At 35.9% G+C, this 26,075-nt stretch overlaps 2 protein-coding genes across 6 annotated transcripts; one reads left to right on the top strand and one right to left on the bottom strand.

The window, feature by feature from the left end:
- Positions 1-5,103: 5,103 nt before the first annotated feature.
- Positions 5,104-13,263, top strand: LOC129924236 (uncharacterized). Of its 5 annotated transcripts, none has more exons than XM_056018161.1 (5): positions 5,104-5,221; positions 7,198-7,468; positions 8,886-9,026; positions 10,829-10,993; positions 13,044-13,263. In XM_056018161.1, exons 1-5 carry the CDS (start codon positions 5,181-5,183, stop codon positions 13,104-13,106), a joined length of 681 nt encoding a protein of 226 aa, XP_055874136.1. In that variant the 5' UTR covers positions 5,104-5,180; the 3' UTR covers positions 13,107-13,263. The 5 variants fall into 5 exon arrangements, with proteins under 5 accessions (XP_055874136.1, XP_055874135.1, XP_055874134.1 ...); XM_056018160.1 differs by lacking the exon at positions 13,044-13,263 and adding an exon at positions 12,379-12,638 and having other exon boundaries at positions 8,898-9,026; XM_056018159.1 differs by lacking the exon at positions 13,044-13,263 and adding an exon at positions 12,379-12,638.
- On the bottom strand, positions 12,942-24,169 carry LOC106074416 (N(4)-(Beta-N-acetylglucosaminyl)-L-asparaginase-like). The gene is made up of 9 exons (XM_056018158.1): positions 24,150-24,169; positions 22,675-22,814; positions 21,359-21,497; positions 20,425-20,555; positions 20,258-20,338; positions 17,881-17,961; positions 14,789-14,880; positions 14,314-14,418; positions 12,942-13,893 (listed from the first exon to the last, which is right to left on the bottom strand). The coding sequence occupies exons 2-9, from the start codon at positions 22,790-22,792 to the stop codon at positions 13,750-13,752; spliced, it is 891 nt and encodes a 296-aa protein (XP_055874133.1). The 5' UTR covers positions 22,793-22,814; positions 24,150-24,169; the 3' UTR covers positions 12,942-13,749.
- Positions 24,170-26,075: the final 1,906 nt, after the last annotated feature.

The raw sequence follows: 26,075 nt of genomic DNA, 5'->3' as shown, positions 1-26,075 counted from the left end.
GAATTTTTTGTGCGCTTCCGTTTGATGGGTCCCAGACATTACCTCATCATCATCATCACTCCTTTGAGTTCCTCGTGGAACATAGGGCCTCGACAAAAACACGCCACTCTCCACGGTCTCTTGCTAGTTTTTTTTTTATGGTTTCCCAGCTCTTCACGGTCTTCTCTGCTTCTTCAAGTACACTGCGTCGCCATGTTCTTTTTGGTCTTCCTCTGCGTCTTGTTCCCCCGGGGTTCCACTCTAAGGCCTGCCTAGCTCTGTTGCTGGTATCTTTTCTATGGGTGTGACCAATCCATCTCCACTTCCTCTCTAAGATCTGCACTTCTATATTTTTCTGTCCACTCCTCTCCCACAGTTTGGTGTTTTCTACTTTGTCGTGCCAGTGTATTTTTAGAATATTTCTCAGGCATCTGTTGATGAAGGTCTGTATTTTTTTGTTGTTGTTGTTGTGGCTTCAGTTGTTCTCCATGTTCCAGAACCATACAGTAGGACAGCCTTGACATTAGAACTAAAGATTCTTAGTTTAGTCTTGTTTGAGATGTGAGGCGATTTCCAGGTTGGTTTACTTGGGGAAACGTAAAGGCGGTTCGTCATTGTGCTGGCCTCTTGACACCCTCGTTTCACGTGGAACTTCACATCATCTGCCCCTTAGATCGCAAGGTCTGAAAGGGGAACTTTACTTTTTCTCTTTTTTTCTTTAGCGTAGTGAACATTGTCAATAAAAACTTATTTTACATTTTAAGATTTTCTTCTACGGCGAAAAAAAAAATAACAAGGAAATATAAAAAATACAAAAGAAAAAATAAAAGTTTATATTAACCGTAATTGTATCAATTAGTTTGGATCAGTCATGTATTTAAAGTTATAATAGATCTAGATCTAGACTAACAATACTAAATCTGTGCGATGAAAAATATTCGTACCGATTCTTTTTGTTTAGCTCAATGCGCTATGATCCTATCACTTGTCTGGACCAGTTGGGAAAGTGGGTAAAGGTTGGAAGAGAATAAAAGGGGAGGGGGTATCTGTGTGAATGTTACAGTGATCGCTTTTTAAATGCATTAACTTAAAAAAAAGTGAACGACCAAAATTAAAACTCGAGGACTTAAGCCTCCTCAAGCGGACACATTAACCACTGTGCCTAAAAAATATAAGGTTTTAGATAGTCTTATAGTTATATATTGCTAGTTTTAAACTCTCTGCAAAGTATAAAGGGGACTAATTCAACTTATACTACCACATAAGTCAATACAATTTCTTTCCCTTGTTTGATTACAAACAAAATAGTTAATTAACTGATTGGTAATCTTTTTTTATTTACTGATTCTTGTTTTGTCATGTACAAGAAATAGGCCTCATTGTGCAATATTTCAGCTTAATCCGAAATAGGATGTGAGAGAAATGGCACGTACAGACTTAATACAAGACAGACAGACAGACAGAGTTGATATACACTTAGTAACATTAGCTCTCTTTTCAAAGTGTCGCCAGCCTTCTTTTTGAGCCCCCCCCCCCCACCTCAAATTAAGGCCTGGATTTTGTTTCATTAAATATGAAGCCACTGCCATGTTATCTTGCTATTCCCGTTGCTATATAAGTTAGTGACCCTGTTGTATGCATTCCACAGATTAGACTTAACTATTTATTAAGTACATTATCTCGTGTCATGATGTCGAATGCCAAAATGCAGGGGCCTCTAAAAAGGCGAAGCCCACCAGGACCCCGAATCCCGCCACTTCTATGCTGTCCACCTTACTCTGTGGATAATCTACCGCGAAAAGTAATTGACTCAGCTAGACAGTTTAGGTTTTTTATTTCTTCTTTCAAGCATAATCTATGTGAAAACAGAAGGGGGGGGGGGCGCAACGAAAGAGAGTAAGAGAGATATAGATGCAATAAGAGAGACAGAGAAGATAAGAGAGATAAAGATAGACATTAAGAGAGACAGAGAGAGACATTGAGAGACATTAAGAGAGACAGTTAGAGACAATGAGAGACAGAGAGAGACATTAAGAGAGACAGTTAGAGATAATGAGAGACAGAGAGAGACATTAAGAGAGACAGAGATAATGAGAGACAGAGAGAGACATTAAGAGAGACAGTTAGAGATAATGAGAGACAGAGAGAGACATTAAAAGAGACAGTTAGAGACAATGAGAGACAGAGAGAGAGAGAGAGAGAGAGAGAGAGAGAGACAGTAAGAAAGACAGAGAGAAACAATAAAAGAGACAATAAATAGAGACATGTAAAAGAGAGAGAGAGACAGTAAGAAAGACAGAGAGAAAAAATAAAAGAGACAATAAATAGAGACATGTAAAAGAGAGGTGTAAAATAAGAAGACAGACAGTAAGAGAGACAAGAGATAACAATATGAGAGACAGAGACAGGTAGAGACATATAGACATGTACATTTTAAAAGACATTTAAATCACAATAAAAAATACAATTTGTAAAAAAAATAATTAAACTGATAAGTTTTCAACGTGTCTAAGACCTACAGTGAACACATAAGTACTTACTGCAAGTCTGGGAACTACATCCTTCTACGACCAAGCAATAATTAGCCAATGTTAATTTGGTTTACTTTTCAAAGTCTTGCGAAAGTCCCGGGGGACATCTGACAGTACTCGACGAACCAGCGCGCGCCATCCTCCAGTCCGCTGCCCAGTGTCTAATCAAGAGCTTGGCTCGATGGAAAGCCGCCAGGTCAGAATGTACAGAAAGCAGACGTCAGATCGGTTGGAGTACTTTAAGGGTTCAAACAAAACACAGAATCTAGCAACAAATAAAAAAAAAAATTTCTTGTAAATTACATATAGATTAGTGTCCAGATTTAAATTCAAAGTATTTGTATTTTCCCTTTAATGAAACTCTGAATAAAAGTTGCAGTCATTTGATGAAGTTTACATCAACTCCGTCTGTCTGTCTGTCTGGTACAATTATTGTACACGTTATTTCTTCCACACCCAATCTCGGATCAAGTTGAAATTTCGCACAATTATTTCTTGTACCTGACAAAACTAGAATCACTTTTTAAAAAAATTAACCAATTAGTGATATATAATTTTTAGTAATTAATTATTTGATGAAGGGAAAGAAATTGTACTTGACAGATGTGGCGGTGTAAGTTGAATTATGTCCTTTCTTAAAAGTTTGAAACTAACAATAGCTATGAAACCTATTTTTATAAGCACTTCACTGGCTTCAGGAGACTTGAGCACACGAGTTTAAATTCAAGATGTACAACTATTTATTATAAAATACATTTTAAAAAGCGATCACGGTAACCTTCACCCAGTTACCCCCTTTTTTTCTCCCACCACCCCTTCCAGGGCTGGCCTAAGGCATAGGCGAAATAGGGAGCCGCCTAGGGTCTCCGATTAGTGGGGGCCTCGCACAGATTTGAAAACATTTTTTAGAGAAGAAATAGCAAAATTGGGCCAAATGCTATTGTTGTACATTAGCTTTTAAATAAATACGTAATTTTATTTTTTCGCTGTTTTTTTTTTTTAAATTTTTCATTTGGGGCGACCAAATTCACTTCGCACAGGGTCTTCAATGATCTAATGCCGGCCTTGCTTCCCCCACCCTTTCGCCACTGGTCCAGACAAGCGATTCATAGCGCACCGAGAAAACATGAAATCGCTCTATATAAAAACAATTGGTAAAATAATATTTCTAATCTCAACGATTTATTATTGTTAGTCAAGAATCTAGATCTATTACAATTTAATTAAATGACTGATCCAATCTAATCGATACAATTAAACTAAATAAAAGCTTTATTTTTTAAAGAGTATTTTATTTTTCTTGTTAATCTGTTAGTTTTATCCTATACTATATTGACCAGCCCAAAAATCATAGAAAGATCGCGTTAAGCAGATCAATAGACCTATCTACGTTAGTCGTTCGAGTTATTTAATAAGGCTAGTCTTCGAGTCCGAAGATTAATAAGGAATGCAGTATTTCAAGTGGCTGCGCAGTCCCAGCTGTGACTTACATATTTTGCCACACCCAGGGCAAGCATAACCATTGTCCGTAGGTGGTCGATTTAGATTTTCTTTTCGCCTTCTGCGTTTGTCCTCGGCAGCGAAATATTTAGAGATATCAACATTTGGTGATAGGTTTAGCTACACTCTCCAGGAGCGGAGGCATTAGATTCGGCAAATATCCATAGGAGGCGTATTTCAAAAAGTAAAGTTTATTTTCATACACTATACCAAGACTGTAAAAAAAAGTGTTTCACTTTAAAAAAAAAAAACAAGAAACAAAAGATACCGATTGGAAATATTGGAAATAGTGGGTCCGCTGTTTGGTGGGCGCAAGAGAAGTGATATTTGAGAATGGGTGCTTGAGAAATGGTTGAAGTTCTCGGAGGAATTTGGGAAGAATAAACCTTTGCATATTTAATTTGTGGGAAGCATGGTCGAGAGGCTAAGTGAGCTTGAACTTGGCTACCTATGAGCAGAGTTGTGTTTACTGAGCGCCTGAAGGCAGAACGGGAAAACTTCCTAGATACACCCCTCCCTCTATGGTCCACAACTGAGATTGGACCAAGGCGCTCTGAACATGCTATAATAATTTTTATTATAAGCATGAAAGTAGCGCTATATAAAAGCCATAATATATAAATAATTTTCAAAACAAAACTTAACGCCTTTAAAAAAAATATATAAATAGCTATTGCACCATACTAAGCCAATCGACAAACAATAGTAAAATTGGGTTTTGAATAGCCCTAACGCTTCTTGAGTTTTTCAGATCTAAAAATGATACACAGACCACATTTTAATACAAGTAACTGTAACAAAGGTGTGACAGAAAACTCATTCATCATTCATTCATTGGCCTCCTTCAGTCGTAGAACGGCTATGATAATCTCGCACACTTCCTCTTGTGGCTGTGGAGCCCTATTTTGGAGAGACACTCCCGTCCATAAATATCGCAGGTTAAGGTGGCTTTTGCTTCGGTGGTAGAGGAGCTGGTCATTTTTCGCATTGAAAGAAAACTAACATAGACATAAAAACATTTTGTGTAATTTTTTTAATTGCACAACTTTCATTAACCAAAAAAGAAAATCCGATTTTATTACATTCATTAGTGCGAGCCATTTCAATTCTGTTGTTAGAATTTCAGTGTAAAACCATCTTTACTATTTTATTTATCTTTTTTTTACTTTTATGTTTTCGACAACCCTATTAACAAACAGCATGTCGACAGTGTAAGTTATAGTGTTATTATTAGAACTAAACAGCCTTTTTACAAAGTTTATATCAACTCAGTATGTTTGGTAAAAAGTGTACACATTTCTCCGACACCCAGACTCGAATCAAACTGAAATTTCGTACAATTATTTCTTATACTTGTCAACACAAGAATCACTAAAAAACAAATTAACCAATTAGTCAATTAACTATTGGTAATTATTTTACTTGGTATCTCGAACAATGGAAAGAAAGTGTACTTGACTGAAGAAGTGGTATAAGCTGAATGAGTACCCTTTATAGGTTGCCGCTCTAAATTGAAAAAACAAAATATAACTATAGAGGTCTACAACCTTCACTAGTAATAAGTACTTCAATAGCAGAGTGGTTACACGTCTGCCAGAGGAGGCGTGAGCCACGAGTTCGAATTAAGGTCATTCCACCCTTTTTTTTTTAATTCTTTAAAAAACCAATTAGGGTAAAATCCACCAAGATATCCCTTTCTTTCCTTACCCCCCCCCCCCCCCCACACCCATTTTCCCAACTGGTCCAGACGAGTGAAAAGGATCATAGCGTATTGAGAAAGCTAAATGCATGAAATAGCGCTAAACACAAACAATTGGTACAAATAGATGTATTGTTATTGGTCTAATCTATTACAAATTTAATAATAGGACTGATCCAAACTAATTGATACAACTACACTTCGTATAACCTTTATGATTTTTAAAAGTATTTTTATTACAAATATATAGTCTACATACTGTTATTCTTAAACTGTTCTCCTATTTAGGTTAATTATCCTTCATCTTTCTTAATTCTCGACCTCAAGACAAGAGCTAATTTAAGGCTTATTCCCCGACTAGCTGATACCCGTGCTATGCTACGGTTTAAATAATTGGTATACATTTTGCCAGGAACACTCCTAGACCCCTCAGTAAAACGGCCCGCATTACAGAACTACCCCACAGCTGGCGCAATTTTCTAGCCCTAAAAATTTATGAATCCGTTTTATGTTTGTCTCGTTCATCCAATCGACGGCCCCCATACTCTTATTGTAGAATATGCACAACCACGTCTTATATAGGCCCATCAGTTATAGGTCTTCCTTCTCCTTGTACTATAAAGCCTCCCTCCCAAGATATACACACAATATTTTCAAATGAAACTCCCCTCCCTTTTCCCGCGGAACAGTTGGAAAGAAGAAACATCACTATTCTCAACTTATTAGAGTCCGCTCTTTACATATTAATTTGTATTTTGTCATAGTAGATCTAGAATTTTATATTGTAGAAAATTATTTATATTCATGAATAAAACGTAGGCCTAATTTACATCCGGTCTTATTTTTTTAATTATAGACAGTTTTTTTTTAAAGAGAAGATTCATAGGCCTACGTCCTTTACGTAATCATGTGTTAATCTAGTCGTGCATTGTAATTAGATACTACTTAGTCATTGGAGTTTTCCTGGCTGATTCAGGCACTCTTTCCATGTTAGGCTATAATGCAATAGGGAACAAGGAGCACCGAATTTGTCCTAGCATATGGGATAAGAAATGTAGTCTACCATTATTTACTCTACAAAAGTAGATCTAGATGACTAGATGTAGACCTTAAGAGTTCTAAATCAGCAAGCAAGATCTAGCACTAGATGTCTATATAAAGAAAAAAAAAGCAATAAATAATGAAACAATTACAATTGTTAAAAGTAGCTCTGGCTTAATGGATAGAGAGGTAGCCTAAGTACTGTGAGCTAGCAATCCAAAAGTACGAGTTTGATACCCGGCTTGACTTAAATATTTTTTTAAATATTTTATTTTATTTTAATTTGCATAAAAACTATACTTTTTAATGTTTTTCTTGTATTTATGTAAGATTATATAGTCTATCACCCTTTCTTTAATCTTTGCCTTAAACAGCTATCGAGATTTTACCGGCATCGTTTAATGTCTAAAATTTTTCATTTTTGACCTATGTTTTAATATTTGGCAGGGCCAGACCTAGTCTGACTCGACTGGACAAAATCAGATCTAACCGAAAGAAATCTGTGACCTATGCCAATCCGCCGGTGGTATTGGTGGCCCATGAGGACATCGATCCTTTGATGCGCGCGTGGAAATCCTTCTGCGAGAGCGCAGGCCCAGAAGGCATCAACAACTCTTTCTCCTACTTACTAGTTCAGCACCCGGAGGTCTACTGGGAGTACTTTAGGAACGCCCCATCGATGCCTATGATTGACGACTCCTCGAGCGTTGCTGTAAAGGTAAGGGTTATTAAATGGGGCCAAATGACGTCACACCTTTATCTTCATCTGTCCATTGCTCTGATGGACAGTTGGGGCACCACACGTGATCTGTCAATCGTCACTTTTTCTCCAATCCTTTTTTTCTGCCATGATTAAAGTCTGTTTCAATCATTGATGTTGTCTTCCCATCGCTTTTGTTTTGTCTGCCTTTCCTTTTCCCCGCTACTGTTCCGTGCAGAAAGGCCTTGACGTGACCTGAGGATCTTGTGATATGACCGTATAGTTTTAGCTTTTCTTTTTTTCACAATAGTCAGAAGATTATTGTGGGTCCAAATCACCATTGTGATATAGTTCGTCCATCGTGGTTCAACGATGACCACTTTTGCAATCCAGGGGGCTGAGGGCTTTGCACTGGGGTTGTTGTTTTTTTGCCTCCTCATGTGGCTGGTGAGACCTGAGCTCGGAATGTTCGGCTGCACACTGGGCAGGTTATTCCAGTTGGATTTAGTGTCATTGTCATAGTGACCATTTTGACTGACACTTATATTTATTCTTTTCTACACGCAAAGACTAATACAGTTTGATCGTAGGTGCATAGACTAAATATAATGGCGTTGAAATGTAGGCTACTATTCTTAGGCCAGGCTCACTTTGAGTCATATCTTCCAAGCAATCATTTCATTGAATACTTATGAATTGTAGAAATAGGAATAAATCAAATAAAAAAAACAGTAATCATGCCGTCAACATCCAAACAATGCAATCATATTGGCAGCACATTCATCCCGAACAAATGTAGGATAGTGCTCAAAGTTTCTGATTATCGTGTTGGAAATATTGGTATCTTCCTTTTTTACCCCGCATGGATGGATCCTTCTGGTGGAGGATTCCAGCTTCCGTAGAATCAACGTGGCGCATTGGGAAAAGTCAAATAGTGGATTTAGATAGGCGAATAATGGGTAGCGAACCAGGCCTCAGTCGGGTTACCCTGGGTGAGTTGTTTTTTTTTTTATCTTACTCAGAGTCAGGTTGTAACAGAAACCCGGCAACCCAGTTTAATAAGTCCACCACTCCGTTCCACGCAGGGGGTCGTCATCAGAGACCCATGGCTGGAGTTGTGGTCCTTGCACATTATTGTGGCGGTTACAGAAGAAATTCACGGCAGTGAGCGAAGCTTTCGGCTGCTTAAAGCAAGCGGACCCAGGCCCGGTAACTGTTCGCTGTGTATATGGCACAACACAACGGTAATAGTGGACGTTGCCGTTAAACTTTCAGACATGACTTGGGGTAAAGAGCACCTGGTTCACGCCTGGTCCTTGTATAAATCTTTTCTATATATATACATATAGACCTACCCTCTTTGTCTCACGGGGAACTAGGTGATTTACTAAACCTGGTAATCTTACAAATCAATCAATTTACTTTTGAAGTGTAGCCTTCATTTCAGAACGGAAAGCTGAATCGCCACAATGAATGCATTCACAGGGTTCTGGACAGCTGCATTAAATTTGCCCTGACCAATGATCTGCCTACAATAGAGAGCACACTCAAGCGACTTGGTGCTTATCACGCAGAGGTAACAAGTAAAAGGCAGTAACCTATATATTTTGAACTGTTTCTTTGCTCAAATGTGATGCCGTAATTAGATTTAATAGCGTGTATGTATTCAATTACACTGTTAATCAATAGAAATCTTTCTTCAGAAAATATTTGGATGTTTTTAAACAGATCCACGTGTAATACTTTTTAGAGCTCAGTGTTTGAATATCAATTAAGTTTTACAAGATGTATACAAGATAGATGCAGATACTTTAAATGCAGTTCATCAGCAATTCTTATTTTAGACACTCATTTTATATAATTTAGTTTTTACTGTTCGTTGTCAAAGTTCACAGGCCGTGCGGCATTTCTTTTTGAAGTAAAGTCTGTAGGCCTATTACATAAGATAAGATAATGAAGAACACAAAATAGACTCACAGTTTTACGCGTCATGCATTCAGTCATGCATATTAACCAATGACCTAATTTCTGCCAAGTCACTGGTTTTCCTGGCTAGCTCAGACAACCCATTCCATGCTCTAATAGCACTAAGGAAGAAGGAGCATTTGTACAAATTTGTCTTGGCATATGGAACGAGGAATGTGGCTTTATCTTTGTGTCTTTCAGAGTATTTTATTAAATTTTGTTTTTGTATTTGAAGATTATGGTTTGTTGTTTAATGTATAATTGCTACTTTTGAGTTTTCTATCCTGAAAGCTTTCTAAATTTAATGATTTTATTAAAGGTGTTACTCTAGTCAAATGTGAATATTCGTTTGTTATAAATTTCATTGCTCTATTTTGTGTCTGTTCCAGTTTCTTAATGTTTTCTTGAGTTGAGGGGTCCCGAGCTAAAGATGCATATTCTATTATTGGCCTAACCAAGGTTAAATAACATTTCAGTTTTATGTTCTTATTTGATTTATAGAAATTTCTTTTAATGAACGCTAATGCTTTGTTTGATTTCTTGATAGTTTCATCAATATGGGGATTCCATGACAGTTTTTGATTTATTATAACACCTAGTTATTTTGCGTTTTTAGTCTTTGTTACTGGTTTACCATGAATAAGATAAGTGGAATTAATTATTTTTTTTTTGGTTACTGGGTGGAAAGACATGCTCTATTTGATTTCCATTTCTGCAATTCATCTAATTCTCTTTGTAAAATTTCTGTGTCTTGTGTTGTTTTTATTGTCCTATATATTATGCAATCGTCTGCGAATAATCTGACTTTTGTTTCTGAACTAATGCAATTTGGTAAATCATTTATGTACATTAAAAATAGTAGTGTACCTAAAACTGTTCCTTGAAGTTGACTTAAGTTTACTGTTATCGGTGTTGATTTAGAGCCATTTATTACTACAGTTTGTTCTCTCCCTATCATAATATCTTTAATCCACTGATGCAATGAACCATCAATGCCGAAATATTTTAATTTTTTAAGCAAACTATGGTGGTAAACTTTGTTAAAAGCCTTGAGAAAATCTAATAAGATAGCATCTATTTGCTCACTATAATCTAAACCTTTTGAAAAATCACCAATTAGTCCTATTAGTTGTGTTTCACATGATCTATATTTCCTAAAGCCATGTTGGTATGGAGTAAGGACATTATGTTTGTCTAAGTGGTTTATGATGTTGCTACATATTATGTGTTTTAGGATTTTACATGTGATGCTGGTAAGTGAACTGTAGTTTCCTGGGTCAGATGTTTCTAATTTTTCATTATAATGTATTGCTAGGTGCATATTTCTTTAAGGATAATAAAACATTATTAATATTACTTTAAAACAACCATTTGTTTTATTTAGAATGTTTCCTATTGAAATCCTTTCTTTAGTTTCACGTGACTGGATTGCTTGTATCGAACTTTGAGCAATGCTTGACATGGTCTATGGACATGGTCGAACCATCGATGAGTCCACATATACGACAGATTTGGTGGCGGATATTTGAATACATCATTCGTAACATGGTTCTTGGCATCAACAACTATAATGATAAGGTATTGATGACTGATCAAAAACTATAATGATAAGGTATTGATGACTGATCAACTAAATAATGATAATGTATTGATGACTGATCAAAAACTATAATGATAATGTAATGATGACTGATCAAAAACAAAAATGAAAAGGTATTAATGATAAGGTATTTATGATAAGGTATTGATATGTGCATTTAAAACTAGTTTTCAAGTTCAGTTAAGAGAATGGGGAGGTAGGGGCGAGTAATGTTCTATCGGAGGTATAACAACTTGAAATTGTACAGAGAGTTGACAAGGTTTATCAAAAGACGTCTGTGTCTTTATGACAATAAAAAAGCTTTTCTATGAATAGTTACAAGTTTTATTTCAACCAAGTTCCAGAACAAGGTTTTTCTTGTAGCCTATACTATTTCTAAATACTTTGTAATACCGACATCTTTGAGACACTACCACTCGAATAATATCCAATCCTACTAATGTACTAGGATATAGATCTAGTTTGTCTGCGTACTACCACAACTATCTAGCCTATCCAGGCTCTCTGCAAACATTGCAACACACGACATAACCAACCCAAAGAACTTGATAACTCAGGGCTTCAAAAATACAACTTTCTAATGGCTAATAGGTCACAGCCAATACTAACACTGACTGTACAAATAACAGTCACCGTAGATAACCGTACTGCCGTATAAATTTTCTATTGTAAAACCAAACTCTACTGACCTTTCTTCCTCGTCCGCAATGTAATGGACCGACTTTCACATAGGATCCACTGTACCGGATTGAATCTGGATCCCAAATCATTATGACTGACACCTTGGTTCTTTATATAGGGTACCCAACGGGCTTCTCGAAACCGATAGAACATCGCCACCCCCATCTGAGACCACAACAAAAATCTTTCCTGAAGCGTAGCCAGGGTTGATCTCTCGCCTAACGGTTATTTGTGTCAGCCTATCCACTACGGTTATAACAGCATTTTAATCTCGTTCTAAAAACGTGACGCTAAAAACTAAAGGACAAGAAAAGCCCACTTAATGTTTGGAGTCACTCTTACTTACTAAGTTGTCTGGTGTGTGTGTGGGGACATACATTATAATGGCTATACAGTGTGCCTACATCATTTGTTAATATTTGTTGAGTTTCTAGACTTTTCATATTTATAAACGTAGATCAGAGATGCCAAAAAAAAAAAAAAAAATTGCCAATCATGCTATATCTGGCCACCCCTCACAATTTTAGCCGCCGTGAAGTAGCCAAATAAACTCAACAATTATTTGTGGTTTGATTATTCCCGTGACACGAGTTAGTATGACCCCTATGCCGACAAGGTATGGGCACCATTGAAGTAGGTGAAAGTTAGTCATAATATCATCGATGTTATATATTTGTAACAGGTCATCATGGCGTTGACCCACAAGAAAATTACTTTACACACTAATAAATGGTGCGGCGATTGTCGCCTCTGCGGCGGTCAGGCCCATAACGAACTAGAGATGAAGAGATCATACAGCACTGGCTCTATCTCAGACCACAAGTGATACACTCAATCAAACAAACGTTTCTCTCAGGTTCAGTTTGCAATAGCATTGAAAGGGAACTAATCGCTTTAATTTTTTATTTTTTTTAACATTAACAAGCACTTAAGGAGAAATGGTGTTTGGGGGGGGGGGGGGGGCAAAGTAAATTAGTCAGGGCAGTGTAGCCATTAGGCAAAGAATAGTTAAATGTAGAGGTTAACTCCTAATTCACAAATTTAGTTAAAGTCCCAATTTGTTTTCGTGCAGCTCTGCTTGATGATTTTGATGTTTATAATGAAATATGACCTATAATGTTAGCAAACTTTGAATTAATAGCTGTCATAAAAGAATATATAAAATCTAAACTACAAGTGTGATGTAAACATGGTTATCAATAATGAATGTAATTGAGAAGGATTAAAACTACAACATGACTGACATTCATCTTTTGTAAGTGTATTTATTTAAGTTTGTCCAATACGTCTTTGTCAGTTAGTATTTGGTTACTTATTTAATAATTTACTTTCAATGAAACGTGATAGATCACAAACCCACTACATGGCTGGCTGCCAGATCTTCAAATCTGTAAGAACGTGCCAACCTAAAGTCTTAGTAAAGTCCAGCTTGAAATGAAATGCTACAAATACATTTTGAATGGAATGTGTTTCTTTGCTTACATTGAATACAACCAGAACTTACAATTGTATACTACCCTAGATAACCCAAGAAATCACATTTAGTAAAAACTAATAAAGATAATTTTTAAAAAAGAATTAACTAATGAGTACTGTGTCAGAGTTACTTAGTGACATACTTTTAAGAGTCCAAAAAGTTAATATTTTTTAAAGTGTTATCTTCTTTGGAAAGTCATCATTAAACTGTGGCCTTAGCATTATTCTCTTTTTTTTTTGAAAGTTAATACAAGTTTAGTTGAATAACAGCTAAGTAACTCATCATTGAAGTGTAAAGTCTACATGTTTCAACAAGTTAATAATCATTTATTTTTTTAAATCATGTACACTGTAAATGTGCATGAAAATAACATTGGATAGCTACACTTCAGTGAGGCTATGTGATATTCTCTTAACTCCTCTTCTGACCAAGAATTGACATATTTGTATTTTCTATCCAAACTGTGTTTAAAAAAAATAAGATCTTATTATTATGTTTAATATAATAAGGAGATGATGCATCTCTTGCTATATCAAGTGCACAAGAATGAGCATTGTTTACTGACATAAACGACTACTAAAAATAAGCTGGGACAACATTGATAACAGCTCTCTCTAGTTGGTCAACTCTAGACACCACATAAGGAAATCCAAGATATAACTGGCCAGAGCCTGGATCTGTCCATGAATGTACTCCAACATTAGCTGCTCCCACTTGGCCCTGATAGAAGAAATGAAATTACTAGATGTATATAAAAAAATATGTTTGTAAAATAATAAACTATAGCAATGCTTTATGATCTCAAACTATAGAGAGATAATACATAGCAACAAGCTAGAAAGGGTTAAAAAGGTTTGTAGGGAAGTGAGTGGAAGGTAAACTAACTTCCTGAAGTTTGAACAATATTTACTTTTGCATTCAATTCAAAAGATTGCTCAGACCAGATACACTCATAAATTTCAAGACAAATTAAATCTTACAATTCCAAAGAGAAATGAAAGGCATTGCACACAGGGATAGCACTCAAATAACTGGCCAGATGTAAGATTGATTACAAATTGTACAAATGTTTGAAAATTATTGAAAAGCAGATTACCAACTGACTAACAGATTACGGGAAAAGTCAAAAGAAAAGCTCACCTTACAATCTAATGCTATGATGACCATTTCAAAATTATCAGTTAAACTTCGTCTCTTGATTATTTCTCTAGCCACAATTTGGCAGGCATTCATTGGGTCATGCCCCTATTTAACAAAATTTACTTTAATAAGATACAAGGATTACTAGCATACAAGCTGTAATAATTGCATTTATAATATTAAATCAATTGTTTATTGTTTGGATATTCATTCTGAATTGAAGATTTTTACATCCTAGCAAAAACCTACTGCAAGACACCAGGAGTTGGGTCTTGCCAGGGGTTGGGTCTTGCCAGGGGTTGGGTCTTGCCAGGGGTTCAAACAGTCCAGAGCCACATAACACACAACCAGGCAATCATCAGATAATATTCGATGCATCATGAAATTAACTAATTAATACTGGCATTTTCTTTAAAGTGAAAAACTATAACTACAACATTGCTATTATAGAGAGCATAATAAGATATGTAGAAACCTGTTTTAATAAATCAACCACTTTGTATGCTGGACAAAACCTCAAAATTTTGTCTCCATCACCTGAGCAACAGGCTGCACCATATAGTGAGTCTGTTAAAAGTAGGAAAAGTTCAATCAGTAGCTTCATTTCACTACAAAACTAATACACTAGTTTCAGCTCAAAATCACCTGATATCTATACTCATAGCACTGAAATAGAATGACATTCATTTTATATTTCATAAAGTCTATAAATATTTACTAAACAATTCTTTCAGTAGAAGTATCTCAGATTCATAAGTGGGATTGAGGCAAGGATGCTTTTTGGGACTTACCTCTGATGCCATAGTAAGGCGTTTCTTCATGAGAGCAAGTACTTGGCTTACCTTGATTTCTCCCTACAGGGTCAATGTCAGGGTAGAGTGGCCTAATTGTGGATGTTGAGCCATGATGAGGCATAAACAATAACATGTATCATTTAAACCTTTTACTCAAAAGAGTTCATAAAAAAAGAGCCACCTAATAATTTTTACATTTTAATATTCTCAGCCAACTCATAAACAGCCTGAGACCAGATTGTTTTACACATAAAGTATGTAGAGGGGAGAGGAAGGACTATAATCCAAGCATTTGGGAATCAGACCTGGTCTCCTCTGCCTAGGGCTGGAAGTGTGCCACCATTATTTTAAAACCAAAAATGGAAAGGCTACAGGCCCATTTCACATAAATTGGCTACCAACTTCTAAAATATTCCTTAATTTTTAGAAACTTTGATTGTAATCACCTTCATTAAGATTTGGATTATTCTTGCAATTAGAATAAAATTAAAATATGTATTTCATATTTACATAAATATTGGATTAATATGTTACTTTGCATAGAAATTCCTTTCGTCTGCAACAAAGAACCAGCACACTGGTTAATGACAAACTATTTAATTAAAAATAATTCCTAATTATTATTATTTTTATATTTAGGAGGTACAGTGGCTGAGCAGTAAAGCGCTTGGCTTCTAAACTGGGGTACTGGGTTCAAATCCTGATGAAGATTGGGATTTTTTATTTTGGGATATTTGGGCGCCTTTGAGTCCATCCAGCTCTAATGGGTATCTGGCATTAGTTGGGGAAAAGTAAAGGGGATAGGCCATTGCGCTGACCCCCATGTCACCTTCGTTAACCATGGACCACAGAGACAGATGATCTTTACATCATCTGCCCTATAGATTGCAAGGTCTGAAAGGGGAACATCAATTTATATAAAGCTTTTGTTCTTGCCAAATTAATGTAATTTAAAATATTTGTTCTGAGGTACAACATCAGCTTATGGTATTCCTAAAATGTGGAGTTTTGTTTTGAAAAAAAAAAAAGAATTAATTCTATAATTTAAAAAAGTTTAATAATTAGTTTGTCTTATTTAATAAGCTATATGATGTAGGTGACTAGCTTCTGAGAAGCAATTTATCCATCTGTATACAGCATACAGTCTTGTATGTTTGGGAATCTTGAACACTGACTACAGAATTAGGGGAGTAGGATCATAGCGATGGAGATTATTGGTATCACCTGCAAAGACTGCACCACAAACAAGAAAGTTTGAAAAAACCATAACAATGGCTATTGGGTTCCTCAATGACCTGCAGACCACTGTCAAAATGCAAACTAAAAATGTATGGTCATATTACATGGTCTTCAGGGCTTGAAAAGAAACGTCCTAGGGAAAAGAAGAAGAGTCAGGCAGAGAAAGCAATGGGAAAACAAGATCAAAGAATTGATAGGCCTGTCATTGAAAGAGTCAAGTCATGGCTAGGCCTGTCATTGAAAGAGTCAAGTCATGGCTAGGCCTGTCATTGAAAGAGTCAAGTCATGGCTAGGCCTGTCATTGAAAGAGTCAAGTCATGGCTAGGCCTGTCATTGAAAGAGTCAAGTCATGGCTAGGCCTGTCATTGAAAGAGTCAAGTCATGGCTAGGCCTGTCATTGAAAGAGTCAAGTCATGGCTAGGCCTGTCATTGAAAGAGTCAAGTCATGGCTAGGCCTGTCATTGAAAGAGTCAAGTCATGGCTAGGCCTGTCATTGAAAGAGTCAAGTCATGGCTAGGCCTGTCATTGAAAGAGTCAAGTCATGGCTAGGCCTGTCATTGAAAGAGTCAAGTCATGGCTAGGCCTGTCATTGAAAGAGTCAAGTCATGGCTAGGCCTGTCATTGAAAGAGTCAAGTCATGGCTAGGCCTGTCATTGAAAGAGTCAAGTCATGGCTAGGCCTGTCATTGAAAGAGTCAAGTCATGGCTAGGCCTGTCATTGAAAGAGTCAAGTCATGGCTAGGCCTGTCATTGAAAGAGTCAAGTCATGGCTAGGCCTGTCATTGAAAGAGTCAAGTCATGGCTAGGCCTGTCATTGAAAGAGTCAAGTCATGGCTAGGCCTGTCATTGAAAGAGTCAAGTCATGGCTAGGCCTGTCATTGAAAGAGTCAAGTCATGGCTAGGCCTGTCATTGAAATAGTCAAGTCATGGCTAGGCCTGTCATTGAAAGAGTCAAGTCATGGCTAGGCCTGTCATTGAAAGAGTCAAGTCATGGCTAGGCCTGTCATTGAAAGAGTCAAGTCATGGCTAGGCCTGTCATTGAAAGAATCAAGTCATGGATAGGCCTGTCATTGAAAGAGTCAAGTCATGGCTAAAGAGAGGAATGGAGAGAGACAGTTGATAGATCATGTGTGGTACCAGTCCAACACTCTAAGAAATAGGTGAAGGTGATACAGTTGAAACTACTTTCTTCAAAGTGACCATATTCAAGAGGGTGACAAGCAGGACATGATTTATATTTATGAACATTATTTTCACAAATCCTGCAGTTGAAGTGATTGCTAGCTATCAAGCATTTTTGATTGATTGCCACAGAACAGACTCACTGGGGCTGCCCACAAGTTTGTATGAAAATCTCTTTGTTTCTTACTAATTAAAAAAAAAGAGTTTTTAAATCTCGATCAGTCTGCTTGATATTTGGAATTTCCAAGTGATCATAAAGGATTTTCGTATATTATAAGAATATAAAATGGAAAAAGACTTTATTGTAGTTCTGTAATAAGAAAATACATTAGAGGTACCATAAGAATACTTACCAGCATACAGACCACAGCCAGGTAAGGCACTGTCACCAACTCGACCTGGGTGTTTCCCTGACATTCCACTTGTTGAAACACCTAAGTTAAGAGATCAAAGGAGATAATAGTCACCTAGAGAAAAAAACATTGTTAAGAATATTTTAAGAAATTCTTAGAAATGTGCACTTCAATCTGGGAAGATATAAATTGTATCATCAAAATCTCAAACTTAGAATAATCATTACAATTAAAAACAAAAAAGAAATTTACATAAATTATGAAACTTAAAACCTGCTTCTTATCTTAGAAATTAAGGTTTTCCTGTAACACGTCTATGCAAGGGTTACTACATTTGTTTCCCTGTGTCAGTCTAGGCATGCATGTTAATCTGTGACTTAAAATCTGTCAAGTCTTTTTCATAACTGATTCAAGCAACCCATTCCATACTCTAATAAGGGGAGAAGGAGAACTTGTATAACTTTGTCATAGCATATGGAATAAGAAATGTGCCCCAATCTATGTGTCTTTCTGAGTATTTTATTAGGTTTTGTTTTTGTATTTGTAAATTATGGTCCAGTGTTCTATGTATTACTGCTACTAAACTTTTAAGTCTTCTGTCCTTGACAACATTTAAGTTAGGCCACTTTATGGAATCATGGAGATGTAAAACGAATTTCACCAATATCAAAGTACCTTCTGAATTTACACAGGTAAGAAACAATTATAGGCCCTAACTATTTTTAATTAACATAAACTTGGTTGCTGAGGCAGACAGTGAAAGATATGGAAAGACAACATAAAAGAATGGATAGAGAATTGAAAGAGATTCTATTCATGGCAAAAGACAGAGAGGAATAGAGAAAGACGGTGAACAGATCTTGTGCGGAGCCCCAAAGATTCAACAGACTAATGGATAGGTGAAGGTGAAGAAAATTATTGAAAACTATGTCATAACAATAAGGAGGCGCGGTGGCTGAGAGGTAAAGCACTTGGCTACCAAACTGGGGTCCAGGGTTCAAATCCTGATGAAGACTGGGATTTTTAATTTCATGATCTTTGGGCGCCTCTGAGTCCACCCAGCTCTAATGGGTACCTGAAGTTAGTTGGGGAAAAGTAAAGGGGGTTGGTCGTTGTGCTGGCCACATGACACCCTCGTTAACCGTAGGCCACAGAATCAGATGAACTTTACATCATCTGCCCTATAAACCACAAGGTCTGAAAGGGGAACTTATTACTTGTATGTCATAATAAGTAAAAAGATATCAATAAATATTCATTGCTGAAGTCATTTACTTTTGAAAATGTAAATAAGGCACTATGATTTATTGAAATTTTCTTTTTACAAATTTCAAAAGAATATAAAAACCAAAATGCTGTTAAACTTTTAGTAAGACAAATATTTAATATGGATATAATGTTTGGGATTCTCTAAATTTAGGAAAGACTAAAAGTAAAACCCCAAAAGTGCAGTAGGAATAAATAATAATATAATGATAATAATATAATTTAAAAAGTGCTGTTAACAAACATAATTTAGGCTCAAGGGGCTGTGATAACATAACAAACATAAACATGAGAGTTAAAATGAGAAACCAATCTACACAAGTTTTGGCGTGATTAGAAGCATTGGAAAGCAGGGCTTTCTGAGGGACATATAGTGCGATCAGTCATAAAGTGTGAGAATGTGATGCTGTTACTATATGACTCAGTTAATAGATATTCTAGTGCAGAGATCTAAACCTTTAAGTAGGTTCCTTTACTATACATATTTAAAAAAAGAAGACTTATAAACCAAAAAATAGAGCAGGGGTGTGTAAGATGTGAGATTGTGTGTGTGTTTATTTTATTAGTTGTGAGGGTGAACTGCTTTAGCACAGGATTTTCAAGGGGGACAATAAGGTTTCCTGTGGTCAGTCTAGCAGTTGGAGAGCTGACCTGGTCTGAGTAGGTTGTTGTTGATGGTTGTCTGTTGTATTGAGAGATATTATTTCTGCATTGTGTGAACTGACTACTTGGGGTAATACTATGTTGTGGCATTGATGGCCTATGTTAATTGAATCTAGTCTAAGCGCCCTGTAGTATTTAATTCGGGCACATTTAGTACTTTTAGTTATTGAAGATTATGTATTCAATATTATATGTGTAACTTACTGTTTGCTGTAAATAAATACTAATTCTATACTCCTTCGTCGAGTGTATTGTATAACACTTGTATGTTTTAAGGATCAGCATTGGAGAATCATACAACCCATAATTTATACAGCTATTTAAGAACTAACCAAAGTTTGTTACATGCAGAGATATAAACCTTTAAGTAGGTTCCTTTAATATACATATTTAAAAAAAGAAGACATATAAATCAAAAGATAATTTTACTTTTCAAAATGTATTCTACCTGCACACAAGTTTCCAGTGACATCCATTGCTAATAAGCCAAGTGTATCATGACCTGGTGATTGAGTCTGAAGTTTGGGACCTGTCTTCAATATAAGCAAGTATTAGAACTCCAACAGCATTGGTAATTACCAATGACTAATATGAAAAAGAATGTATTGAACCTACATGGAGTGCCTAGATTAGGTTCATGTTTAAACCCTTGAGATTGAGCAAACACTGCTGCTCCATCTCCGGATAACATACTATGTGGGCTGTGTGACATCACTCTGCGGGCTACAGAAACAGCTTTTGAGAACCTTTAGGATAAAATAAAAAGATTATATTTAGGAGATTGTTTCATAAAGTATGTGTATCACATTGTTCTACAGAATATTTTTTTTTTAAAAGGACTATAACTCTTAATTAAATTGGTATGATGATATAGTAAAAGGTTAAATGGTGCTAATTTTTATATCATGAATGTAAGCAAATAATGTTTTAAGGATATAAAACATAATGTAATTTTTTTTTTTTAAAAGGACTATAACTCTTAATTAAATTGGTATGATGATATAGTAAAAAGGTTAAATGGTGCTAATTTTTATATCATGAATGTAAGCAAATAATGTTTTAAGGATATAAAACATAATGTAATTTTATTTTACAACATAAATATGTATAATCATTATATTATTAAGTAAAAACTATTTGTAAAAAGACTAATAATCAATCTCATTGAAAAAAAAAAAAAAGGAAGATAAATACTATTCTTAAAAGTCTTGAAACTACTCTATGAAAAGGTTGTTTATTTTACCAACTAGCAATTATAACAGACGTTTATGTAAATTATTTCAAACAAAATTAGAAAATGGTTTAAATTTTTTATCAGAAATTTTATCAATTAAAATTATTACTCTCAAGGGACACTAGGTAAGATATTAATCAAATCTGACAATTCCAATGCTTTAAAATTTATAAAAAAGATTGAACAATAAATTAATCAAATCTTAATGGTGTAGAATTTACAAAAAAAAAAGGTATTGATTCTAAATAAATAATTCTAACCCTTGTATTGCTCAAAGAAAAGTACTTATTAACTAAAAAAAATAACTACTCTAACCCTTCCAATGCTGTTACAGAACCAAAATTTAAATCTTTTCCATCCATGATTGCTGCATCCAGTTGAAGAACATTTTCACTATTCTGCCAACCACCACAACCAATATGATACTTGCCATAAGACATATCTGTTTCTGCCACTAAAAAGTTAAAAAAAAAAGTTTGAGCTTTTTAGGGAGAATTTCTGTCCAAGCAAAAATTATTTTCACTAGTAATTTATTTTAAACTTTAAACATAGTTAGTATAAATATAAATCAGTAAAACCACTTAATGCAGAGACAGGACTGAGAACTAAAAAGTAAATTAGCAATACTAGGGCCTACATAACACTATACCATAACTTACAAATACAAAAACGCAAACTAATAAAATACTCATATAAAGGCAAATTTTGTATTCTATATTCTAGCACCAATGAAGCATGAAATGGGCTGCTCGAATCAGCCAGGAAAACCAATGACTTAGCAGAGTTTTAAGTTTAAGTCTCTATTAAGCATAATCAGTTAACACACAGATTTGCATGACACAACAAGACATCCCTTTTAAGTCCATACACAACAACTAGACATCCCTTCTAAGTCCACACACAACAACTAGACATCCCTTCTAAGTCCACAAACACTTAGACATCCCTTTTAAGTCCACACACAACAACTAGACATCCCTTCTAAGTCCGAACACAACAACTAGACGTACCTTCTAAGTCCACACACAACAACAAGACATCCCTTTTAAGTCCATACACAACAACAAGACATCCCTTCTAAGTCCACACACAACAACTAGACATCCCTTCTAAGTCCACACACAACAACTAGACATCCCTTCTAAGTCCACACACAACAACTAGACATCCCTTCTAAGTCCACACACAACAACTAGACATCCCTTCTAAGTCCACCCACAACAACTAGACATCCCTTCTAAGTCCACACACAACAACTAGACATCCCTTCTAAGTCCACACACAACAACTAGACACCCCTTCTAAGTCCATATGACACATTCCTTGTTAAAAAGAAAGACATGAGTAGTATACCAACAAATGTAAACAAAAATACTTTCAATATAGATACCATGTCAGACGGGATGGCTGCCTGGTCAAACCATTTGCGCGCTGGACTTTTGTTTGGACTTATCGATGGTTCCGGGTTCAAACCATGCCGGCTCCCATCCCCCATCATCCTACGGGAGGTTGGGACTAGGAAGTAAATTATCTTTAACTCTGAAGGAACACCCGAAACATGGAAAACTATTTACATATAAACATTAAATAGCTTATGGATTAGAATTTTCTTTTTCAGCTATTAATCTTACAGTTGATTCCTGTTTCAACAGCATCGATGGATGATCCTCCCTGTGACATTACCTCCAACGCTTTAAGCACAGGAGCCTCAGAAAAAGCCCAAGTTCCCACAGCAACCATTTCTGTCATTTTTCCAGTCACAATAAAATGTCTGAGAAAAAAATTATAAATAATAATATACTAAAAGTGCTGTTTTTTAATAAAAATAAGCAAAATATATAAAATAAAAGTGTTTTTTTTTGTTTTGTTTTTTTTAAGTTATCTAAGGGAGAGAACTTAACATTTACAGTCATAGATTTTAATACTGAATGCTTATTTCCTATTTTGGATCTCAAACAAAAGTAATTTTTAATTACCACTTTTTAATTAACTGTGTTGTTGTTGATGTTTTTATTGACTAGTGTTTTGTTATGAATAATGAATAATTGTTCAAAGTTTCAACTTGATCTGAGAATGTGAAAAGGAAGAAACAACATGGTCAAGGTTTGTACCAGACAGAGTGAGCTGATATAAGCATGGAAAAGATATGAGCGTCTTGAGAAAAATCTGATGGAAACGCGAGCAATACAACAGCTTGGCCTAAATAGTACGAGATCTAGGCCTACTGATCGATATATCTAAAATCTTTTTCTTTAAACTACAGTAGGAGATCAAAACTGAGAAGCTGTAAGCACAGCTTTAAAAATTCTGTATTAATCTGAATTCTACACAAAAGTGAAGTAAAGTACGCCAACACTTTTTCAGATCTAGCGATCTAATAGGCAGATGAGGTACGTATAAAGGTCATCTGAATCTAGGACAGTTAACTAGAGGCCGGAGGTTCCGAAAGGTTGTCATTGCCGGAAGTGGTAATAAAGATATTTATATAATCTCTTTGACAATAGGCCTAATGATTGATTATTTTAGAATGCCACCTCCAACTTGTACATTCCTCGTCCCATATGCTAGGACAAATTTGTACAAACACTCCTTCTTCCCTAGTGCTATTAGAGCATGGAATGGGTTGCCTGAGCTAGCCAGGAAAACCAGTGACTTGGCTGAATTTAAGTCATTGGTTAATATGCATGACTAAATGCATGACGCGTAGGACGTAATCATCTTCTTTTTTGAAGTAACGTCTGTATTATATATGGTATGTAAAGAGGATAAGATAAGATAAGAATCACTCATTATATAAATTTAGATATTTATCAACTTTTTACCATCATAATATAGCCCTAATTTATTAAACTTGAATTGATGGCCAGCCTATATTCAATCCTAACTGTAAGCCTAACCTTTGTTGCCTTGTTCTTAAAAATTAAAAAAAAAATTATTGAATAGTAAACTGTCTTCAAAATTTGGGCTCCCACAATTTTAAACAAGATGGATCATTTGTCTCCCCTACCCTTCTTCATAATAATAAAAAATTACCTCCCTTTACAAAAAAAAAAAAAACAGTCTATGAACAAACTTGTGATAGACAAAATGATTTCATATGTATTACCTTAGGCCTCGTGAGTTAGTATTACTTGTTTGTATAGATCTAGACGCACCATAATTCGGACTTTGAACGTGACTTGTGACGTCACAACTTAGTTGGGTTAGAGACTACCTATGTACATAAGGTCAGTTGAAGTTTGTATTGCGGTAAAACTTCCCATCGAAGGCCCCTAGTTTTCCAAGTAAGTTTTTCTTAAGGTCAGGGTTAACGTGTTTTATAGACAGAGACTCGACTATGGCCTTTTCAGTATTAAACCATCATCTGTATTATACAACAGTTTCGACTTAGTTTCTTTGTATTGTTAAACTGTATAAGCTTTTGTTCTTGCTAGTTGCATTGAATACACCCTTACAAGAAACTCAAGAATCTCCAGAGTAATCTGTCGAAGTCAAGACAGGCATCAACAACTACAAGACAAGACCTATCACAGCCTACATACTTTTTTTTTTCCTCGAGAAGCAACAAGGTCAATTCAAAAAGCCCTTTTAAAGAAGACATTTTTAATTCATTTTTTTTTCTTTGGAGTGACTTGCCATTGTTCAGTTGACGCTTTCTACGTAAACAATAGGCCCACTTGGGCCACGACAAGGTGTCTTTCTGAAGACAAGGACGATCAAGCCCATTACAAGCCTAAAACTCAGGCTCGAATGTCTCCCAGTAACACAGCACGCCCTAGGCCTTCTTAATTTAACTGTTTTTTTTTTTTACCTGCGATTTTCTTACTAAGTGAACTAATACGCTGTAGACCAAAGGAAAATGAATTTCGGAAGATTAGGACTATTAGGCCTCTAAATTGCAATACGCGTCCCAGGCCTTGACGGGGGAGCTAACTGCGCTTCCCAGATCACCAAGCTGGCAAATGGTGTCAAAGCATTATCTACGTGCCTAAATTTAAGGCTAACGACATTTGTTCTCGATGATCGAAACCAGAAGTCAAAGAGTATACGTTAGTTTGTGGATGCCAGACGAGGAACAACCTCATTTTGAACTAGTGGTGCTATGAGATGAAGACTTTGTATATAATCAGATAGATCAGGGATGACCAAAATGCGGCCCTGCAGGGCGCAGGTCACATCCTGCCCGCGACACGGGTCTATGTTCCTTCTTTCAAAAACTGTCCACAATACAGTGAACAGTATTAAAAAAAAAGAAACGAATACAAATAACTAGTGTTTTGGCATTTCTATATGAATTTCAATAGATTCCATTTCACGATATCCAAAGTTTTCTATGAAAAGTAGTTTTAATTTTATTGGATACAAGATTGACAACAGGCACATTAATGCATTTTTAGTTGTTTTCTTTGGTAGCAACGCGAGGGGTATTCTTTTCTGTTCAGTAATTGTGTGTTGATGAAATGGAGAATCTGAACAAACTAAAAAGTAAGCTCTGATTGAAGATAATTCCATGCTAAGTAAACAAATTTGTGTGTGTGCAACATGATATAAATGCTTGTCTTTGAGTCCGAAGATTAATGAGGAGTTAAGTATTTTGCGTGGCTACGCAGCCCCAACAGCGACCTATATATTTTGCCACATCTATCGAGGACATAACCATTATCCACATGTGGTCGATTTAGATTCTGTTATCACCGTTTAAGTCTGCCATCGGCAGTGGATTTTCTTTACATAACAAATGTGTATCCCGCGGCCTTTTAAAGTGATCTCCACCTGTCTCGTTCAGAAGCCACATGCAACCATGTTCTGTCTTCTATGTCAGTTAAAGGCGCATAAGCTGGTCTTTACAGTGTACCGGTATGGAAAACGACGTGTGCCAGAGACAGTCTTATTGGTGAGCTGAAAGGTGATCGACGTAACAGAGGTGCCCCAAGGAAACGCAACCTAACAAGCGAAGGCTTATGCATTACTTAAAAGCGGCAAACTAAGAAAAAAAAAAGAATGGGGGAATACCCAACACTGTCCGCAGAGA

The sequence above is a fragment of the Biomphalaria glabrata genome, chromosome 1 (genome assembly GCF_947242115.1).
Source record: "Biomphalaria glabrata chromosome 1, xgBioGlab47.1, whole genome shotgun sequence".
In the NCBI taxonomy this organism is placed as follows: Eukaryota; Metazoa; Mollusca; class Gastropoda; family Planorbidae; genus Biomphalaria; species Biomphalaria glabrata.
Note: the sequence above shows the minus strand (reverse complement) of the source record. Positions and strands in the feature narration are given on the sequence as shown.

Excerpts from the sequence above, each read along its gene's own strand:
- LOC129924236 (XM_056018159.1), top strand. The coding sequence starts at position 5,181 with ATGTTTTCGACAACCCTATTAACAAACAGCATGTCGACAGT. Across the intron at positions 5,222-7,197 it reads ACAAACAGCATGTCGACAGT|GGCCAGACCTAGTCTGACTC; the intron begins GTAAGTTATAGT and ends AATATTTGGCAG. Across the intron at positions 10,994-12,378 it reads TCAACAACTATAATGATAAG|GTCATCATGGCGTTGACCCA; the intron begins GTATTGATGACT and ends TATTTGTAACAG.
- LOC106074416 (XM_056018158.1), bottom strand. The coding sequence starts at position 22,792 with ATGACAGAAATGGTTGCTGTGGGAACTTGGGCTTTTTCTGAGGCTCCT. Across the intron at positions 17,962-20,257 it reads CACTGGAAACTTGTGTGCAG|GTGTTTCAACAAGTGGAATG; the intron begins GTAGAATACATT and ends CTCTTAACTTAG. Across the intron at positions 14,419-14,788 it reads TGGTTGATTTATTAAAACAG|GGGCATGACCCAATGAATGC; the intron begins GTTTCTACATAT and ends TTTGTTAAATAG.